At 41.0% G+C, this 21,532-nt stretch overlaps 1 protein-coding gene across 1 annotated transcript in view; it reads right to left on the bottom strand.

Moving 5' to 3' along the window:
- Positions 1-21,532, bottom strand: part of IMPG1 (interphotoreceptor matrix proteoglycan 1) — a 60,752-nt gene continuing 39,220 nt past the window's right edge. The window contains exons 14-19 of the mRNA XM_075410575.1: positions 7,593-8,164; positions 6,618-6,837; positions 2,751-2,961; positions 637-813; positions 358-539; positions 1-32 (exon numbers count right to left, since the gene is read on the bottom strand). Of these exons, the coding sequence (XP_075266690.1) occupies positions 1-32; positions 358-539; positions 637-813; positions 2,751-2,961; positions 6,618-6,837; positions 7,593-8,164 (1,394 nt within the window). The remainder of the gene's footprint in view (positions 33-357; positions 540-636; positions 814-2,750; positions 2,962-6,617; positions 6,838-7,592; positions 8,165-21,532) is intronic.

Raw genomic sequence — 21,532 nt, 5'->3', positions numbered from 1 at the left:
TCAGTCCTGGCTTTGTGAACTGGTCTGACGACCTACAGCAGTTTAGAAAAAAGAAAAAGAAACCAAAAGACTACATTAATTATTTCACTAAATAACAAAAAGCACTTGGATAGGATGGACGACCAAAGCCATGCAAGAGAGCTGTAAGAAAAGCAGTTCTACAATCCTGTTATGAAACTTACACAGCAGTGGATGTGGGAAGCAAATAAATGAGTTAGTCTTTCTAGTTCTGAAATTGCCAAGCAAGAGATTACAATAGATTTGGTTTAGTTGTGGAGTTAATACATGAAGATGGAGCTGTTATTTGAGGTGGGGCTGTTTGTTGAGGGGTAGGAAAAGTATTTCCACGCATTTTACCTCCACGCTGAATTGTGTGTTCGAGTTCACGTAATGCTTCGTGATCAGCGAGCTCTGGGGAACCGAGAGCAGCACTTACACTACAAGCCGTATGACAAGAGCTAGTTATGGGTTCATCGTGTTCGAAAGCAGGATTAAGGCTTACAGCGTTTTCTGAGTTGCAGCTGTTGAGAGCGGAACTTCTACAATGCAGAATATTTTTGTTTAGGTAAGATTTTAAATTGCAAAAGAAAAAAAGAATATTTTGAAATGTGAAGAAAAAGATCGTGAGCAGCTTACTGCAAATTATAGTTTCTTTTGCTTTTTCTTCTTAATTTAATGATTAAAATGATGAAAAGAAAAACAAGGCTTAGTAAGCCAAGAATGAGAGGTTTTAAAATGAAGGGTTGTATGGGGTCTGGAGCAGATTTTGCACAGCGCTGTCCTTGGTAAAACTCGTGTCTACGTACGGGGCATCTAAAATGAGGAGAGGAAGAGAAAAATACACAGAACTTGAAGGCAGAAAACACAGAGTACCTCAAATGAAAACAAAGGAAAATCTGCGATTAAATATAAACACGGTATTCCCAATAAAATTAATTGTTACGTGTCTGTATGAAATAACGCGATGGATAGTAGAGGAAAGAAAATGTTCTTAGATTCCTGAGAGTGAGTGTTAAAAAGACACTGATACATTCCTTGCCAACCTATAAATTTTAAGGAAATTATGCATTCGGAACACCTCTGACAAATTTCTGGCCCCACAGGTGAAGTTGAAATAAGATTTGTGGTTTAGAACCGTAGAAGTTCAGGTGTGTTCGGGACTAATGCCTAAACACAGCTTTGAAGCCTGCGTGCTGTTGGTTGTGATTTGAATCTGAGCAGCACGGTCTGCAAGAAGAGTGCTGCTACAAACAGCTCCTTCCAGAGCGAGGGAGAAGATCACCGTATTTTATATGAGAACAGAGGGGTTCCAGTTAGTGGAAAAACTAGCCTGGTTCTGAGTGAATTCACAAGCAAAACAAGTGCAAAACTACAACAGAGGTCCCTTCCAACCCCTAACATTCTGTGATTCTGTGAAGTAATAGGCCATAATTTTCTCTCTGGAGACTGTACAAGTTGGCACAGGCTGTCAGTCTGAGCATGGTGGTAAGTTTGGTTGTTTGTGGCTTGCTGTAATTCACAAGAAGTTTCATTTCTTATTAATACTTTCATCATTCCAAATGATGGTTTGGTTATTACTGTACATAGTCAGGGCTTTTCTGAAACGGAAAGGTGGTGTTTTCTTTAGTGCCTTAGTCTTGGAGGGGTAGGCTATAGCCCTTGCTACTTGAGTAGAGTTTTGAAGAGGACCTCTTCAGCTCACAGGCTGATCTCTAGTGCAAAATACTGCAGCTGCACCACTGTGACTCCGAGTCAGGAATTCAGCAGTAACTGTGGTGAATTCAATGTAATCTTCTGTTATCACTTCTGGGATGCCCACTGCTGAATGTGAATTATGGCAGTTATGTTGTTACGGTAAAATTACCATATGATTAATTTGTTCAGTAGTCTTATTTTTCGAAGTTAATCCTAAATACACTAAAAGATGTATCATGAACCTAGTAAAGTTGATATTAAGAGAGAATAAACAAGTGCAAGAATTGCAGCTTGTCTCTTGCAGGTACACGCAGCTGGTCCACCACCCTGTGCCAGTCTGATAGACAGCGTTTCACATGGTGCTCTGGACAGTCTAGTCTTACAAGGAGGTAAAACCGGATACTTTTTAAAACAGAATTAGTACGGTCAGGTATTGTGGTAGTTCTCAACATTGTCTTAGCACCATTTCATGTAAAAATCCTTGTGGAATGTGTTTGCAATTACACAGGGCCGCTAATCTTCAAGTGTTTCCCAGAAAGCCCTGAAAGCAGCCTCAGCCCTCGTGCTTTATTGGGTGGTCTGCAAGCAGAACAGGGGTCATAGGTGTGTTTCTAAGAATATAGATTTCCTTTTTAATACAACTTAGAAAAAAATCAGTTTCTTAAAACACTACAGTGTAATCAATAGCAAACATGGGAATGTGTGATTTCATTTTTCTAAGATGCATTTGGAAATCTGAAAAGAACACTTGGTTTCGTACTGGTCATCTCTGCCAATGATGCTGAATTTGTAATAAATTTCTACAGCATCTCTAAAAAAACAACTACATCATGATATTTAATGTGTACCAACAGGCAGAAATGGATTTATCCAAAGTGAGACTATTTATACCGAAGAAGGGTATTACAATGTAGAATAAAGTGTCTGAATATTGAGGTCTTGGCTTATGAGCACAGTTTATGCTGTTGAGAAGTATGTACTCAGCCCTGCTTGTTACTGCGAGAGACATGTCGGGGGTCCATTAATGGAACTGGTGTTAAACACAGTTTATTTACCTGCAGACAGCTCCTCTTCCTGGAACTAACTCACATTTCCCACCATTGACGCAAAGATGGGGCTCCAGCTCGCACAGGCTCCGGCAGGGTGATCCGTCTTGGCTGGCGTAACCCGGCTGACAGAGGCAGTCAGCCTCTCTTGTCCACTCGTTCATTACGCATTCGGAAAACTCGTCACATGCCAGGAATTTGCATGGGTCTGCCTGATCAGCTGTAAAGGATGGGTAAATTATTAATTGATGCATTACCCCGGAGTAACTTGGCAGGCTTTGTGGCAGCTAGAGAAAGCGATTCACATTTACTGGCCTGCTACTTGTGCGTGTTAATAGGAGGATGTAGTCTAGCATAAAAGGACAGGCATCCTTCTTTCTGTAGGTGGCACAGCAAGCACGCAAGCTTGCGTTTACTTGTACATTTGTTTACCCCCTCACTGCGATTTCATTTTCGTCTCACTGACAAGGATTTTCACATTTGGCTATTTTGATCCTTTTTTACTGTAAGTGCTTGTTTTGTAGTTGTGCGTGCTACATTACAGCCTTCATTTGCGTAAGAAATAGTTGCAGCTGCAATCACCTTAAACACGTAATTTAGGACAAGACCAGGGAGGGAATCAGATTATTGAATATTACAAAATACTCCGAGGACTGCAACCTAGAAATACTGGCACTGCCTAGAGAAAATATGTGCTTGCAGGGCTTTTTTGAAAGTGATGCGTTAGCATTGGGAAAGCTTGCTGATTTTGTTGTTGGTTTCGTTTTTAAATATTAGTAAGGAATTCTTCTGTGAGATTAAGGGAAAATGAGTCTGCTGATGTTCATAGGAAGGCCCAAATGAGAGACAGCCTAAAGTCCTAACATCACCTGTTGCGCAAGTCTACTCCTTTCCCGTTCTCTGCTTCTTACTAGAAATGAAAAAAAGACACAGAAGGAGTCGTTCTAACCCAGTGGTCAGCCCAGCTGTGTGCTGATAGGGTGAGGAGGAGGAGGGCTGCCTCCACCAGTCCCGTCCCATGGAGGCAGTTTCCTGTGCACTGCAGGGTGAAGCCCTTGGATAGAAGGCGAAAGATGAGAAGGACACCAGGGGATGCAAATTCTGTCCTTGCCAGCGAGCAGTTTCAATAAGATGTGCGAGTCCAGAAAGGCAAAAACTCCCCCCAAGCGTACCAAGACGAGAAAGGAGAGCGCAGGAAAGAAGAGCAGGAGAAGGACGTGAGGGCAGATACACAGGTACGAGCTGGGCTACCCAGGACAGCAGGTCCTGAGCGACCGGACCTGATCAAGGGAAGCTTGCACATGTCGTCTTAGCTGGAGAAAGGGACTTGGTCTCAGGTCTGGCCTGTAGATATCAAAATCACCTAATACATCAGTGCAGAAGAAAACAATCTCTTTTTAGTTGTGTGGGGCTAAAATGTCTTAAGGAGATAAATCTGTCATTGAAGAAAATCCATACTGGATGTTGCAGCTAGTTCCTGTAGGTGCTTTCTGGGCTGAGAATTTTCTTCCGGAGCCCCTTCATGGCCCTAGATGCTCCGTAACACTAATTTCAATGAAAAATGAGCATCATATTTTTTATGGTAGTACTGGAAATCTCAGACACACGTTGGGTATGCGTAACTCGTAGAAATTAATCCATCAGAGCTGTTCACTCTTAACCCCTCTATAATTCCATGGCTAGTTCCTTTTTTGGGAATTTAAGACTAGTGAGTTTTAACATGCTCGATTTCCCTTTGCTTTATGCAATATGCATGGTAATTTTGGATCTACTTTACTCCTGGACTGTAAATGTATGTACATGTAAACTCTAACAACTGGGCAGAAAAATAATACAATAAATTACAAGGTAACTTTATTGTCAGACAAACTCTTGCTTACATGTAAAAAAAATCAAAAACCCAAAACAAAAGAAAACCCCAGAACTTCCAAGTACTTTGCCCTGGTCGTTGATATTACTGATCAGGAATTACAAAGTTTAGCCTCTAATGAAACAAAAACATCAAATCCAAAGGGCTATTAGTTCTTGAAGATTCTTTTCTTATCCCACACAGAATTGCACTCCCAGCAAAACCAGAACACTTCCCAAGGAAAAATTGTTAATAAAAGAGTTGTATGATAGAGTAGTTGATTACAATGGCAACAGCTGCCTAACTGCCTGTCCCCAGGTTTGGTGGTCGCAGTTTACCTTTATAGTGCTGAGAGTAAAGGTCGGTACTGCTAGTAAGGGGAGACAGGCGCCGTCTGAGCATTACCCGGGGCTGGGTGCTACAGCCCTGCAGTTTTCAGAAGCTAAAAGGTCTCAGCACATTTCTGTTTGACAAGTGGAGTTCAGCATGAGCATTTTGCTGCGTTAGAGGGTCATTTTTTTGTGGTAATGTTTCATTTTCCTTGACCAAGTGCTGGGCTACGTACCTGCCATACTTTGTCATCTCTTCTGTTTTCACTTTTAGATTAAAAAAAAAAAAAAAAAAAAAAGGTATTTTTTATGACCAACGCAGTCAGCCCTTTGCAGCTGCCGAGCCTTGGTACGTCTTTCGGACTGTCGGTTCCCACCCGTGTTTCAGTGTGGTATAGCATTCTTGCCACTGGATGGCTCTTCCTTTCACAACAAATAGGAATTTGCTTAAAATATGGCAATTTACTGAACAGGTCGGGGATTTGTTTTGTTTTGTTTGTTTGTTTGTTTTCTGAAGTGAAAAGGCATTAGGGCTTTGAAACACCTGTACGGGAATATATAGTCTTTCTAAACGTAATTTCTTCTATTTTGGCACTTTACTACTGCTCATAAGCCTTGAAAGAACAGTGCTCTCAGCAAACTCCAGGAAACGATGTCACAATGAATTAATGTTGAAACACCACATCAGTAAAGCAGCTAATATGGATGAAGATGAAAAATTTTTATATTTTTGTATTTCCATTTTAGTGACTTTCTCATTTTAATTTTTATGTAATGAAAGTTTACTACCAAAGCAGAAAACATGTGGTAGCCCAAAGATCACTCTTTCTAGAGAATTCATTTTGTTCAGCAAAACATCGGTTTATCATGGCAGTATTTGAAAGTTTGAATACTGTGATTTCGTTAACTTCTGTACCACACACTGCTTATGCTCTCAGTGGCCACAAGGAGACAGGTGAAATGAAAACAGATTAGAAACTTCCTGCATGAATTGCAAATGGATTTTTGTTCTGCAATTGTCAGATCTGTACGTAAAAAAACAGTGCAACTGAAACTGCTAAAGGCATCTGCACAGGAAGGCATTGGTATCTCTCTTCTCCATGGACCTTCCAACATTACGGTGGTGTCCAGATATGCAGTTACTGACTTTCTACTGTTTAACAAAGACTACAGCTTTACAGAGGTATTTGAAATTTATTACATCAGGAGGGATGCTGGAATTACATTTCCTAAAAATTATCTCCTTCTGTTTTGAACTCTGTAGTCCTTTAAAAATAGATTTAATTATACCCAAAACTGTGGTTTGCTTACAATATTACAAAAGTCATCAGAAATTGTGTTTACATGCTTAGAGACAAAGTTAGTTTAAGTCATTCCTGCAACCTGAGTGAACTGCACTCGAGCATTTTTTATACCTGTCTTCGCCCAGCCCGTATTCTAGAGAGCCCTGGCTCTGGAAAGCTATTGATGTACATGCATGGACCAACAGCTCCACCCAGCATTTCATTGTAGTATGAAAATATGTCTACAGAGAGTTCAGTTTGCGATATCTTTGTTTTTCTTCTTGCTCCTGATCACTGGGAGGCTATTGCTAATATCATTATTTCCAAAACTGTAATCCTTCTGAAGCTGTAACAGTCTGGAAAAGATTATCTGCTTGGCTGTGGTTTCGCGCATAAGTTATTCACGCAGTCTTACCTGGCTCAATATCCAGGGAATAGCTGTCAATCTCCAAATTGAGGTGCTGGGCTGCAGCATCACAGAAATCTTCCAAAACACAGTGTACTGCTTCCGTGATATTGTATGGCACTGTCCTGGCAAATTTCATTTTGCTGTTCACAATCACACTTCCATTTCTGAAGTTAAGTATTTCTAGGTGCTTAAAACCTGTGAGGTTGGACTGAAGGTATGGAAGTAGCTGAAAAACAGAAAGTTGCCTTTATTTTAACTTACTGTCAATGTCTGCCTGCCATTAATTTCACTTCTAGTCACTTTTCACTATCAAATACACTAATTGCACACTTATTTCTCTGAATTTAATGCAATTGTTAAAGCTCCATCAACAAATTCAATTTTCTGTTTAGCACTAATTTCTACCAGACTTCTGCATCTTTCTCAGTAATGTATTGATGGATGGGCAGCAATTTCCCTTGTAATGAAATGCACAGCAGTTGGGGAGTTTATTCAGCTGGAGCCAGCTTTAATTATTTTCAAACATTCAATCCAGGCAGGTTAGGGGGTAGCATAACAGGTACGTTACTGAGCTGACCTGCTGCCCTATTGTACCCATAGAGCAAATCCAGACCTAATCATATTCCCTCTGCTAAGCTATGGTCTATTTTAAAAGGCCTATTTTTAAATCCACCATGTGGACACACACCTTAAGATGTAATCAGCACTGCTATACTGTTGACATGAATCTAAGCAAAAACCAAATAAATTACATGCCATAGATCTGGAGTCCCTTGAACAAGTGAAAACTTTCAGCGCTACCTTCATAAACTCTTTCTTCATACCCTGAGAGCATCCCAGGCTTACCTGTCCTTTAAAAATGCAGCTTATCAGACCGAGTTGTAGTAGGGTCTGATATTGTTAGAATTCTGTGCCCCTCAGTGCGTTACTTCACACTCTGCCTGACTGTTACACGTGTTGTTCAAGTCGATTTTCACCTACCAATTGCACGAACTGTTGTTCTAGTGCTTTGTATTCTGGCGAACTCCTGTTGAAGAGGTCATCGGAGAAGTGCATGTTGGTTACCCTCAGGCTGAAGAAAACCACCAGCTCTTTGCCTTTGGCTGTGGTTGTCATGGAGCTGGTGGTTACGTACTTCAGCGTAGGAGCTGGGGTGGCTTCTGCAGGCTCGGTTGTTCGCACGGGGATATAACCGCTACCACGCTCCACTTCATCCAGTGCCGCTGTGCTCGTCGCATCGGCATGATCTGACTCGGCAGCAATATCCTGCACCCCTGTCCCGGTGCCGTCGGGAGGAAGGCTCTCAGGTGTGGGCACCCCGGGGTCTGGTGCTTCCAGGGACTGTTCAGTGACCTCGGAGTGGCTGTAGGGTGGGCTGGCTGCTGCAGGCGGTGGTGCCGTTTGGTCTGATGGTAGCACGTCTGTAATCACCTCTCCAGGCTGCGTGGTAGAGAGATCACTCGAACCAATAAAGAAAGGCAACGTTTCGTAAGTGCTGAGTGTAGCTAAAACGTCATCGCCTGATGATTCTGGTTCATCCATGATCTTAACTGCTGCAGAAAAACAAAGGAAAAATAAATAGCTATTTTGAAAAGCAAGCATAGCAAACGTCAAGCATGTAAACAGCAAGCGTATTGTATTTCCACTGAAGCATTGTTAAAAACAAGCTTTAACACTATCTAGACATATTGTTTAGATCACCAGGGGAGGACTATTGGAACAAAACACCTCATCCTCATCTTTGAGTGATGAGATTTCTGTGGGTGCTGTATTTAAATAATGTTTACACTGGGTAAATATTTCCTGAGCCATTCCAAAGCACATTCTTGTTTTGAAGGTACATAATCACACAGTCAGTTTGTATTGACTGAAAGAGCAGATCGCAGCTTTGAGCTGTCTCCTCAGATCAGTTGCATGCTGGAGTCATTCTGATGCGCTCTGTGAGAGCTTAAAGCTAGTATTTGCCAGTAGTCACAAAATGTGGTTAAGAGAAACAGTACAGCCTCTTCAGATGTGAACTGTGTCGATTTACCTGAAAGACAGCAGCCCCAGTGAAAACAAATTCAAACCTTAAGAAATCATCTGCTGCGCCTGAAGCAGCCATTTGAGCCAGATGCTGAACTTTAAGAGGTTCCCATCGGGGCTTGTTGTGGATCTAGGATGTGTGCTGGCTGCAGCTGAAATGCAAATCTAAAGCATGGTGAATGAGACTCTGACTGTGGCCTGCGGCTACCTGGCCACAATGACTTTCACAGAAAACGATGGCCTCCAAGCGACAGACACCTACCCAAACTGACAACTTTGTCCTTTTCTAGAGATATACATATGTGGGCTCTTCACGAGAGGCTTTTAGCAGCCACCTGCAGGCAAACTCACTTATCAGCTGATAGAAGTTTTTTCTCCAGCTGATGAACTCTTCCATTCCCTGTGCATTAATTTCCTCCCAGTGCCCAGTGAAAGCACTAAGGGAGAGCAAACTTTTGCATCAGGAATAACCCTGAGTGAAGGAGGTGGCAACTACCCTGTCCGTGGCATAGGAGTTGCCCGTGGATGCTCTTTGTCGCACAATCATAGAATCATTAAGGTTGGAAAAGACCTTGAAGATCATCAAGCCCAGATGTCAACCCAACGCCACCATGCCTACTAAACCCTTTTCATTTCCTTGCTTCTAAATGAAGAAGGTCCAATTTTCTGCTTGCTGTATTGCTGGTTTTAGGAACAAATGAACATTTTCAGCAAAGAAAATCTTAATACGAGGTAGCTGTCTATTTGCTGGACACTCTTACTTTAACAGAGCGTGCTAGTTCTTTGCTTCCTCCCTGCAGGTATAATGCCTTGCTCTAATGTGGATTATTTTCTGTATACCTGTATTTAACCCCATTCTGCTAAGCTGACCACACTTCTCAAAACAGCAAAGAATTACTCTAAGACAAAGTATGTGATTTTACTAGAATTAGATGCTTGGAAAGAATTTTCTCCCATCTGGTTACCACTTTGCGTAAACTTGTGTGAAGAGCTGCGACATATATATTATTTTCCCCTTTGCTGTTTGTTTCATTATGTATGTTGCAGTATATGTATGGTGATTCAGTGACAGTAGTTTAAAAAGATAAATAAAACACTAATAAACTAGGTTGATATAAAATAATAAATAGTATTATATGTATATAAAATTAATATATGTGAACAATAAATAGTATCAGTAGATACTTTGCTATCCAGAGGGACCTGAACAAGCTCAAGAAGTGGGCCTGTGTGAACATCACGAGGTTTAATGAGACCAAGTGCAAGGTCCTGCACCCGGGTCAGGGCAGCCCCCTCTATCAATACAGGCTGGGGGATGAAGGCATGGAGAGCAGCCCTGCTGAGAGGGACTTGGGGGTACTGGTGGATGAAGGGCTGGAAATAAGCTGTCAGTGTGCACTTGCAGCCCAGAGGGCAAACTGTACCCTGGGCTGCATCAAAAGCAGCATGGCCAGCAGGTCGAGGGAGGGGATTCTGCCCCTCTACTCTGCTCTGGTGAGATCCCACCTGGAGTCCTGCATCCAGCTCTGGAGCCCCCAGCACAGGAAAGACATGGAGCTGTTGGAGCAGGTCCAGAGGAGGGCCATAAAAGTGATCAGAGGGCTGGAGCACCTCTCCAATGAGGAAAGGCTGAGAGAGATGGGGCTGTTGAGCCTGGAGAAGAGAAGGCTGTGGGGAGACCTTATAGCAGCCTTCCAGTACCTAAAGGGGGCTTATAAGAAAGATGGGGGCAAACTTTTTAGCAGGGCCTGTTGCAGTAGGACAAGGGGTAACAGCTTTAAACTAGAAGAGGGTAGATTTAGACTAGATATAAGGAAGCAATTTTTTTTACAGTGAGGGTGGTGAAACACTGGCACAGGTTGCCCAGAGAGGTGGCAGATGCCCCATCCCTGGAAACTTTCAAGGTCAGGTTGGACGGGGCTCTGAGCAACCTGGTCTAGTTGAAGATGTCCCTGCTCACTGCAAAGGGGTTGGAATGGATGACTTTTAAAGGTCGCTTCCAACCCAAACTATTCTATGATTTTATGAATAGTAATAAATTGTCAAACACGTAATAGACAGACCAGTGGTTAAACTCTTGGATTAGGCTGTGAGATAGCTAGATTTACTTTTTGGTTCCTCTTCTAACTCCTCGGGAGTCTTGAGTACAAGCCTTTGTGTGGTATTGATGTCACTTGAAGGCATTTAAAAATGAGATGCATCCTCTACATCGATCATCTTTGTTCCCTTTGTAGTCAAGACAGACATTTATCTCACATGAAGAAAACCATCCAAACATGCTGGACCTTTTGAAGTGCCTGTATCTGTCTGCTGACTTCAGAACACACACACTGAATTTGTGTAAGATGCCTGATTTTCCCCTTGCATGGCTGGTTATCTAAACCAATCTCTTCAGCTCCTTGTAGGATTGTTGAGGTTCACTGGTTTCTCTGAGGTGCTCAAGTACTACTGTTAAAGTTTTCTGAAAAGGGGAAACACTTTCCATTGTGTCGTGGTTGGACCCTGCCAGCAGGGCAGTGTGGTTCTGGCTCTGGTGAAGGGTCAGTGAGTTTTACTCTGGATTACCAGTAAAATGGTGTTACTGGAGGGTTCCTCCTCACACTGTCAGTTCTAAGCTTTTCCATTTGTTACCAGTGTTTTGCGTGCCTTGGCTAAGGGAAGAACCAGGGGTTTTCTGTCTGTTCTGTGGGGAAGTGCACTTCTAGAGACAATTTCCAAGCAGCCTGGATAGTCTGAAGCAGAACTCCTCAGATAAAGTAGCCTGGAAGGACCGTTTCTGCATCTGCTTCTATTTCTGCAGTCACTGCCTCAGTAACAAGTGCCAATGTTATTCCATTACAAATAAACCTGTCTGAAAGCACAATGTATTTTAAGGCCGTTTTTAACAGGTATTGAGTAACAGGTGCTAACATTGTATTTCACCAGGCTGCTGAGGCAGATTGAGCAATTTCTTGCCAGAGCAGGGTTTATTACTGCAGCAGCGTGTGTTCACACATGGAAAAGCATTCTAGAAACAAGGCGATGCGGACTACTCTGACAGGGGTAATCAGGGAAAGGACACCTTGCACATCTGCTGCTTTCTGGATGCACACGATATTGCAAGTTTGTAAGGCAACTGCCTTGCAAGACACTCCCGCTCTTTAGAAGACCATGTAACTACTTTTCCATGTTCTTGCAGGATTTCCACGTTTTCTTGCAGCTGAAAGCAGAGCAGTCACCAAAGCTGCTTCTTCCAAACAGTTCCCAAACTGCCCTGGGCAGCTGCTGCTGAGGGGCAAACGTTTTGCCATACTTTGGGACATTGGAGCAAATCAGTAGCAGCTGGGTGCTGCCGAGGTTTTTCAGAGACAGGGTTTTAGTGGAGGCAACTGCAGAGCAGTGGCATGCCTATTTTGCCCTTAACACTAGCTGGCTGATGCTAATTTATTGAAGATCACTGATCTCTGTCAATATTTAGTATCCCTTTCCCATATTGGACAAGGCAGATTTTTATAGTTAGTCTTGTTGCCTTCATCTGCGTGTGTGAACACTTCATGAGCTTAGAGTACTGGTGATTCTTGAAGAGACTGTGAAGCTCACTGCTAATAGGAGCCATCTGCGTTGGCTGGAATGCAGAAAAGGACCACGTGGTGGATCCTCCTTTACTGCAAGGCCAGATTGCAGTGATCTGGAAGCACAGCAGGACCACAAGTGGGTGTGGCAAATTCCAGTTTAAACCAGCACACTCGTGCAGTCCCCTGTCATTTGCTGTGATGTGTAATTTGCACTGCTGACAGTAGAAAGCCAGGGCTACCATCCTAGTCTCTACAGTCCTGGAGAGTAGCCAAAAGAGAAGAGCAAAGGGCGGTATGGAACTGGGGCTGCGCATGCTGCGTGTGACACCCGACGCCGCACCACAGCTTGATGCCCTAATGCTCATTGAGAACCTGAGATGCTTTTCCCTTGTCATGTCCTCATGTTTCTTGTGTAATCAAGGATACGGACAGATTAGAAAAACAAAGCCTAATGATGTTCTCTGTTTACAAAGCTCTTGCTGTTACTTGTTACGCTGATGAGGAGTGAGAGTCACTTATTAGTTAGGGGAAGTCAGAACAGATTTCTTAGCATTAGCGCTTGAGGCATTAATGCAGGATGATCTACTGATGGGATGAACCTGCAGCTCCACAGAGCAACCTTCGCTCAGCATGACAACAGACAACCAAGTATATAATCATGATGGTGTTTGTTAGGCAGATTATATTTCAGAAAGAGGTAACTACAGGAGAAAGAAATGCTGAAATGGCTTTGGAATTACAGCAAGTTTGAAGCAGAGTAACCATGCATATATTACACATTTGGCATATAGCTATGTGTATATATATATAGTCTGTACACAGACTATAAAGGTCTCCTGGCATCCTCTTATTGGAAGTAAAGTAACTTAAAAGGCCTTGAGGGCATACCAAGATGATCTCTGTGCGCGTATCACCTGTTTTCATAAGCTGCCGATTCTCATCAGTCGCTGTCTCTCCAGCTGAGACAGACAGCGACTGACCGCGGAGGTGGTGTTAGGCCCTCACGATGGAACGGAACGGGGCTCGCCGAACAGGCTGCTGAGCAAAGCCCAGCCCCGGTCTCGATCCCAGGGGCTACTGACCCCTTCTGCTGGGTGCACTTTGTCCAACACGTGTCGCGTTACTGCTACAAGACATGCCCGCACAAGTGGCGTGTGGAAATCAGCAGTAAAATGGTTTGCAACTGGTTTTGCCAAGCTTTTCCACTGTCTGCATGAGCAAGTGATAAAATGAATCCCAAGGAGTTCAAAACTGTGGATGAAACAAAGAAGACCTAGACTTTTGGAATCCAAAAATATCCTCGTTGCATTTAAAATAATGGTTTGATATATATGCACATATATATATTAGTTTGAAAAGGAATACCAAATACACTTAAACTTCTTCATTGTAAAGCAACTATTTGTAATACTTCATCCAGTTTGCCTTGTAGATGAGATTTTTAGAGCAAAAGGACAGAAAAAACACAGGCAATTATTTTATGAAACCTCTACAAGCACAAACACTGAAGATTTAGCCATTCTTCGTCTCAGCATACATCATTTCAGTGTACAGTTTGGTCTACAAAGCTATCATTCAGGTGTAGGGAACTCACAGAGAGCATGTAATAAGATGCTGAACTCTAATATACCTGCAGAGCAACCATACTGAGGGTTAAACAATGACATGGAGTTAAAATGGCGGCCAGCGATAAAAAACTCTCTCAGCCACCACTTATCCGTCCACAAAAAGATGTTCACCGAACTCTCCAGATTTTTTTTGTGTTACCTGGACAAGGTGCGACAATCTTGTGCTGAGCAGAGATTTGCATCCAAAATTAAACTGCTGTTGGCAAAGATGTGTAAACACTAATTTAAGAGGCGATCTCCTGGGTGCACTGCGATATTAAATCTTTGTAAAAAGAGTGCTGCATGCAGGCATTTAATCCCAAATGAGGGAGTAAAATACATAGGTTTGATTCATCAGAAATAATCAGCTGCCATTTGAACAGCTTTGTTTTAGGTATCTGTGTAATTAGTTTGTCCTCCTACATTTTTTTTAAGTGAGGAAAACCCTCCTAATTGACCATGAATAAGGAATTATTGTTTGGAAAATGTCAAATTGTCATGGGAAATTTTTCTAGTGAGTTTGCATTAATAAGCAGGCCCAGAAGGTTATACATTAAGAGGGCCTGGCATTTCATTTCATTCATGAGTTTAATAAGCACTGACATTTCCTACTGGCAATAGACAAATTTTCCAAGTCTGCTGACAGATACTGTTCTGTATAGCAAAGTTACAGTATTACAATGTATATGTATGTACTTGTGTATGTGCAGGCTGAAGAAAATACAAAGGAAAAACTATGCAATTAAGAGACTGGTCCATAACGCAGGATAAGAATCTCCTTGTGGGCAGCTCTGCTGATAGAAACACCAGATGGACTGGTACAGCAAGTAGCCGGATTCAAATTTACATATTTTGTTGGTGCCTGAAATGCCAAAAAATCCCTGAATGCAGGACTGTTGTGTACAGACAAATAGATAAAGTGCCAAATTTGTGTTTGAGGTCTTTCATTTTTAACTAGAGGACAAGTAAGATGAGGATTAAGAGAATGAAGGGAAGAGGATCATTAACCTAAAGTGTCACAACAAATGTCTTGCAGCGCATAATTACTAAGTTTGTCTTTTTAACTGTAAGGCCAAGCCAGAAGATCCAGAACAGCCTATGGCTGTCATTCTGTCTGTCTATGTGAACTCTCCAGAAGCCAGGTCCAGTGTTCAGTGTAAACAACCAAACTTCTCCACTGACTTGTGTTAACCTCAGTTCACTGGGAGCAAACTCCATCGCTTCACCATCTCCAGTCCCAGAAATTCTTCTGTCTCTTGACTTTTCCGCTGCAGTAGTGTGACAGAAACTTTATGAGTAGTCTAATTTTTCACAGCGCAGCCTGAAACCTGCAGCTCTGCCCCCAGTACCACGCAGTGCTCTGTGTAACTTGTGTAAGAAGCTGTCAGTGTATTCTGAAACTTTTTGTACCTTGCAGCTGTGCTTTGTCATGTTCTTACCATCGAAGACACAAAGAAGTGTCATTCTGACATACAAGTGGAGTATTATGCACCCCAATAAAATACTGATAAAATAATGATAGTCATCTCTCATTATTCTCAGAACAATTGCATTCTACCTTACATTCTGAAAATCTGCAAAATCAAGACCTGAAGAGCTAAACCACTGCAGAATTCAGGGTGTTGAGCAATGATAACTTATTAATATTTTGTATGTTTGTTATGAAAGAATCTTCCAAGGGTGATGCTTTAGCTGGACTCCCCACACTGACATCAAGGCCAACCTTCTATTCAGTAACAACTGGACAACCCTCATTGACCGACTTGCGTGCTTATCTGAGTAATTTGACCAGGGCAGCAGACTGTGTTTGACTTGGGATGTTTGCTCCCAAACAGAGTTATGATGTCACCCGCGTCTCACTATGGGATCTTTACTACCATTCCTTTTTTTGGAAGTCAGTAGTTGTATATAGTTCTGCAATGACTGAAGAAATAAAAAGCAAAGAATTCTTCACTTATTCCTCAAAGATGCATAAAGATTTAGAGTAAAGCATGAAGAACAAAGCCAAGCCCTGACTACTTTTACTCCCTGCAACTTTTCCCTTGGTGCAGCAAGTTCTGCCTGAGGGAAGCAGAATGATGCAGCTCAGAACAGTGTGACTGCCCATAAAGCTGTGATTCAACTGAGACTAGAACACTCTTGTGAAGTAGGAAAATTAGTAAGTACATTTACAATGAAAACAAGTTAAAAATGCTAGAGGCTGCTGTATTATTTATTGTAAGCTATTTTGTATTGAAGTTTTGCACTATTTACTACCATAGTAAAATCATATTAAAATACATCTTAAACAAGTAAGATACCATGCTAAACTGAGAAGTCTGGACTTGACAATGGAGTAAACAGAGAAGCAAAACTGAGAAGCAGTGACTTTGCAAATATGAATACGCTTCTATGAAGGAATAAAATCAAAGCTGAATAAGAAAGATCTCGCTTTAAACCATAGCTTCAGGAGAATTCTTACTCCCTTATGCTCTCTGTTTATGGGTCTACAATTAAATTTGAAAAACTTGTGTTTCATGAGTTTAAAATAACAAAGTCTGTGTGAAAATAACCTAAAGCTTTACAAACACCTGGAAACATAAAGAAGCATCCATCTAAATTTAAAAATGCTCCTGCATGACACTGTAACAATTTTGGAGCTCCCCAAATGGAGGATCTGGAACCTGGAATACTATTTTTTATTTATTTTACTTTAGAATTATTAGATACAAAATCTGACAGGTTACAATACCTATCCTTCAGAATTGATATTACCCTCCAAATCCCTACCCACTTTCTCTGTTTTTCTCAACTGTGTGATAGGAAAAAAACCAACATTTGTTTGGAGATGATGGGACCATCAGACAGGTTTGTTATATTGAAGTTTATTAGTTTGCACAATGGTAAATACAAAACAGAAGTCACACAATATGTGTTCAAGTAATGTGTTGGCCCAAGGACCTAAAAGCAGAAAAGACAAACATGAAATTAGAAAGTTAAAAACCATGACTCTATTAAAATCTTGTCATCAGATAAGCACTTTAAGACTGGCCAAGAAAAAAGAAAACACTGAGTGTTTTTTTTGTCATATTGCATAGTCACTTGCATGTGAAAATCATGGACCTAATGGAATGAAAGTCACAGAATGAGGAGTATTTTACTCTTCAAAACTGTTGTGCCCTGGATGTAGCTAATTTGATTTTTCTCATAGTTTTGAAATGGAACAAGCGACTCTGTGAGAGAGATGGAAGGCAATATTTAACTGGGAAGATCCTGCTGGTTTTACACTATGTTGCATTGTAAGAATACATTTCAGTTTTAGTGGTATTGATAATGACTTTGGACCAGATGCCTTAGCGCTGACTTGGCTTGTTAAATCCATCTATCATGGCTGGATTCTGAATCATAACAGCCAGAGCACAGTCGTTAGGGAGCAGGCAGCAGCTGTTAAAACCAGCAATAACTACACAGTATGGTAAAATGGATCCATGCAGCCTTTAGCTGTACGTTTGCTTTGAAATTCCCTAAGAGACCCTCGTATAACACCAGGGTGCAGAAGTCTTAAGACATATGCTAGTTTCTCAAAAAATTGCGTTTAAATTAATATCTTGTATTGTTCTCATGTAAAATGTTTGGATTAAGGTACATATTGATTGCATTTAACTTTTCTTAACTGTTGTTGGGTAGCGCTGATAATACAAAGATGAAACATTATTTGTTACTGTAACAAAGAGTCACTGATCATAGAACTTACAGATATAACGGGAAACTAAAACAAGGAAAAAAATATCTAGTTAGCTGTCTGTATACTACTCTGTATGAAATAAATACTAGCTATAACTAGTACTAATCTTACAATAATTTTAAGAGAAATTGTCAATAAAAGCGGAGAAAACTGGATTTAAATAGGTGTAATAGGTGTACCTGGACAAAGAGAAACTGATACTTTTTCATTAGCCCTTCCCAACAAAGGAGGAAGAATCTTTTATTGTAATTGCACCCAATGCTGAGTGTATTCTTTTCTGCCCTGCCGTGTATTGCCAGCAAAGTTGTCTGTCCTGATGCTTTCAGGCATGCATTCTCCTCAAGACACACTGCTTTTTTGTTTTGTTTTGGAGCTTTGCAGTATCATGTAGGCATATTCTGAAGTTCTTCAAGAACTGTTCAGCATAATTTTGATTTGTATTCTTTCACTTTGGAGTTGCAGTTAATGCCCAATTCTGAAATGAGGAATAAGACATTTAACAGGGACGAGAATGGAACTTCTCTTAATGATCTAAGACAAGTTTAGCGAGGTCTTCAGCCACTGCTCTAGGCCATGTATAAATTTAGGGAAAAGGACAAAAATGTATTACTGCTGTAGTATTTTTCCAACCTCATTCCTCCTGATCACTAGAAAAATAAATCAAAAACAATGGCAAGTTTTATTGAAAGATACTACTTACGCATTGAAATCCTCAGGTAGGAAGACGTCATTCGTGAACAATACTTCTTGTTTTCTCAGTCAACCCCTGACAAGTTTTGCTATGCCAACAATACCCTCCTCCCACTTTGCTCAAAAGCCAATCATTCCAAATTGCATGGCAATAAAGACAGTTATTAAAGGAATATTTGGCCATATATAAAATTTCAACTGTGGACTCAGTTATCTGTTATTGGCAACACTACTCTGCAAGTATTGTATTCTACAATACTTTAATTAAAAAAATCCACCAACTGGGGAACAATGAAAAAGAAACCAAAGCATGTAAATGCAATAAAATGAACAAGCAACTAATTAGTTTGCATCCAGGCTAGGTTTAATCATGTTCTTACTGACGCACATAGTGATTTGACCATTCTACAGAATGAGAGCCAAACTTCTGCCTCCTTCTAACTTACACCTGGCTATCATTGCCTGAAATTGTGTTTAGTCCTTTCCTCTATATACTTTTTTATAAAGTTGCATTGAGAAAGCAAAAAAAATGCTGTTATCTTCAACCAGAAGTCAGAACTTTTGTATTTTTCTTTCTTTTTCTTAAACTGCAATGTGCAAATATATGAGATCTACACTGGCAGGAGTTTTGCACATTCTAGGTTTTCACAAACACAAACTTCATTGAATTTAATATAAATATTATTGCAAATTTGCCTCTATTTAAGATTTTTAAGTCTTTTTGTCTGTTGATTTTATTACTATGGCATTTTTCAAATGGAAGAACATACAGCTTAAATTGATATTAGCATCAGTGCCATCTATGTAAGGCATCTCAGGTATGGCTGAGAGAATCAAAGTTGGAAGGCCAAGCGCCCTCGGTAGCTGGTAGATAGAGGTATAAAACTCCATCCAGAGATGTGATTCACGGCATGCAAGTTAAAATTTGCCTATAATTGTCTGGTGCATGTGGCATGAGTTATCCCCTAACAAGGAATTTACTGTCATAACTGCCAGGCTGAGCTCAAATGGACCTTCTTACGCTGGAAGGATTTGGAATCCTCTGAAGAGAGGACTGTAATAATTTTAGAAAATCTTAATTTTACTACCATTTGATCATAACAGGTTATTTCTCAAAGCCAGCATTTCTAGCAAGACCAAGGATTTTTAATGAGTGAAGGAAATGCATTATTTAGGGCATGTTAGTCTCAGCAGTGCCACTTGATATTTCTTCCAGCTGGACTATATGCCGTGTAAACTTGATTAGCTTCATTCGTTTATTACATGGCAAAGGGTAATCTTACACCCTCAGCCTAAAAATCTGTATTACTTCTTTCAAAATATTTTTCTTATTTTACCACCTCATTTGTCACAGGTTTTTAAAAAATTTTATCCAGGATACTAAGGTGTTATTTTTCAGCTTTAAAACTTGTCTCTGCACATAGGCAGAAAGCTGATCATGGATTGGTTTCAATACAAGATGGGATTGGAGGCTAGAATGTACAAAAGCCTCTATTACATTTGTTACTCCTCACTCGCACTGGAGGGTTACCTGCAACCAATGAAAAGATGAAGTTTTGACTAGTGGGCTGATTTTAAGTCAGGAGTATTACAGTGGATTTAGAGGGAGGGAGATTATGAGTTTGGAGTGAAATCGCATAGAACACGGAAGAAGACAATCATCAGGGGAAAGGTAATTATAGGAGAAATGACAGTGTTTGGAAAACAGAGGTACTGAAGGGTGGTCAGCTTTGAGAGCCTAAAAGGGAGCATGTGAGGTACATCAGAATCAGCTGCAGTTGCAGTGCAGTTTACTAGCAACAGTGACAACCGTGGAAGAGAGAAATCCCAAGTGCGTGTGCAGAAAATGAGCATCTGGTGTAGGTGTGCACCTGTGGAAACAGCAGGATAGCAATGTGTGCCTGTGTCTGGGGAAGAGACTGAAGAGTCAAAAGCAGGAGTGAACAAGTGGCAGAGCACTGAGGTGTGTCTTCCTGCTATCTATGCAGGTGGAGAATTAGGTGTTACGTTTTTTCATTATACAGCTACACTGAAGTGATTTGATAACTTAAGAATTTAAATAATTGATGTGTTGAACTGGGAAAATAGATAGTACTCTGCTTCTTTCCTAACTTTTTGCTTGGATTAGTTATTTCATTTCAGCATTTTTAGTTATGTTTTGAAGACATAGTGCAGGTTTTGTTCTACTCAGGTTGTCTCTGCTGTTCCAAAATTAAATTTTGCCCATATGCTAACTACGTACTTTAATACCCTTAGGACTCTTCAGGATACCTGTCATACTTTGGATATGCAATTCTAATTTTATCATAACAGTGAACACGCTATGAACTTTCTCTTAATCTGATGTATCCTAAGACGGGCCTGCTGAAATTTCTGCATTCAGCTTCATCTTCAATTCACAGATAACTTTTGGGCTGATCAATATCATATCTACTGTTTGAGAAAATGACGTAGCTAGACCTACCTGTTCACTTCTCCAAGCATCAGGCTGAAGGAGCATCTCCATGGAAAGCTTTCTTTGCACATCTGAAGCAGCAAGCAACAAGTGAAAGCACACAGAGAGGAGCTGATGGGGAAGAATATTGAGAAAAGCATATCAGTTTATGGTCAAAAAACCCACAAGAAATGCAGAAAAACATGCAAGGAAACAGAGGAGTTCTTACCTTGTATAACCATCGACGTGAAAAAACTGGTGAGCATTCCTGGCACAAAGAATGGGTGAATTCCATTCCTGGGAATATCCGGAGGGGTGCTTGCAAGGAGTAATGAGGTTTTCTTTTCCATGACAATGCTGGTTATGCCCAGCAGAAGGCTATGCTAAGCACAGATGGTGCTTAGGCAGCTGGGGATGAAGCAGAGGCAGAAAGAATCCCCGAACATCCAGAAAATGGAGTTTTTCTAGAGATTGCTTAGCAATAGTAGCAAGTGAAGAGAGCACAACGGAATTAACTGTTAGGCAGGAGGAAGATATCAAAGGGGACCACTCACAACAAGGCTGTGTGAGCATGAGAGCAATTATGGAAATTAATGAGGTTCTTATCAGTTACACATACAGAGATGTGACCACAATTTACACCTCATCAGTGACTTTTTCCCACAGAAATAAACTCTGTGATACACCTGCACAGTCTTCTACTCTTAGAGTCTTTCTTGAGGGCTTGAGGATGATCCAGGCTGGTGAGACTGAGATGTAGTACAGCAGGATAGCTGAAGGATTTTACTGCTAGCTTTATTTTGTCCTATGATTCCGGAATAACTTCTCCAGAAATATCGCTTCCTCCATGATGGTCAGGATTTTGGGATAACCATTTACCTGGACTG

Source organism: Opisthocomus hoazin, chromosome 2, assembly GCF_030867145.1.
Source record: "Opisthocomus hoazin isolate bOpiHoa1 chromosome 2, bOpiHoa1.hap1, whole genome shotgun sequence".
Classification (NCBI taxonomy): Eukaryota; Metazoa; Chordata; class Aves; order Opisthocomiformes; family Opisthocomidae; genus Opisthocomus; species Opisthocomus hoazin.
Note: the sequence above shows the minus strand (reverse complement) of the source record. Positions and strands in the feature narration are given on the sequence as shown.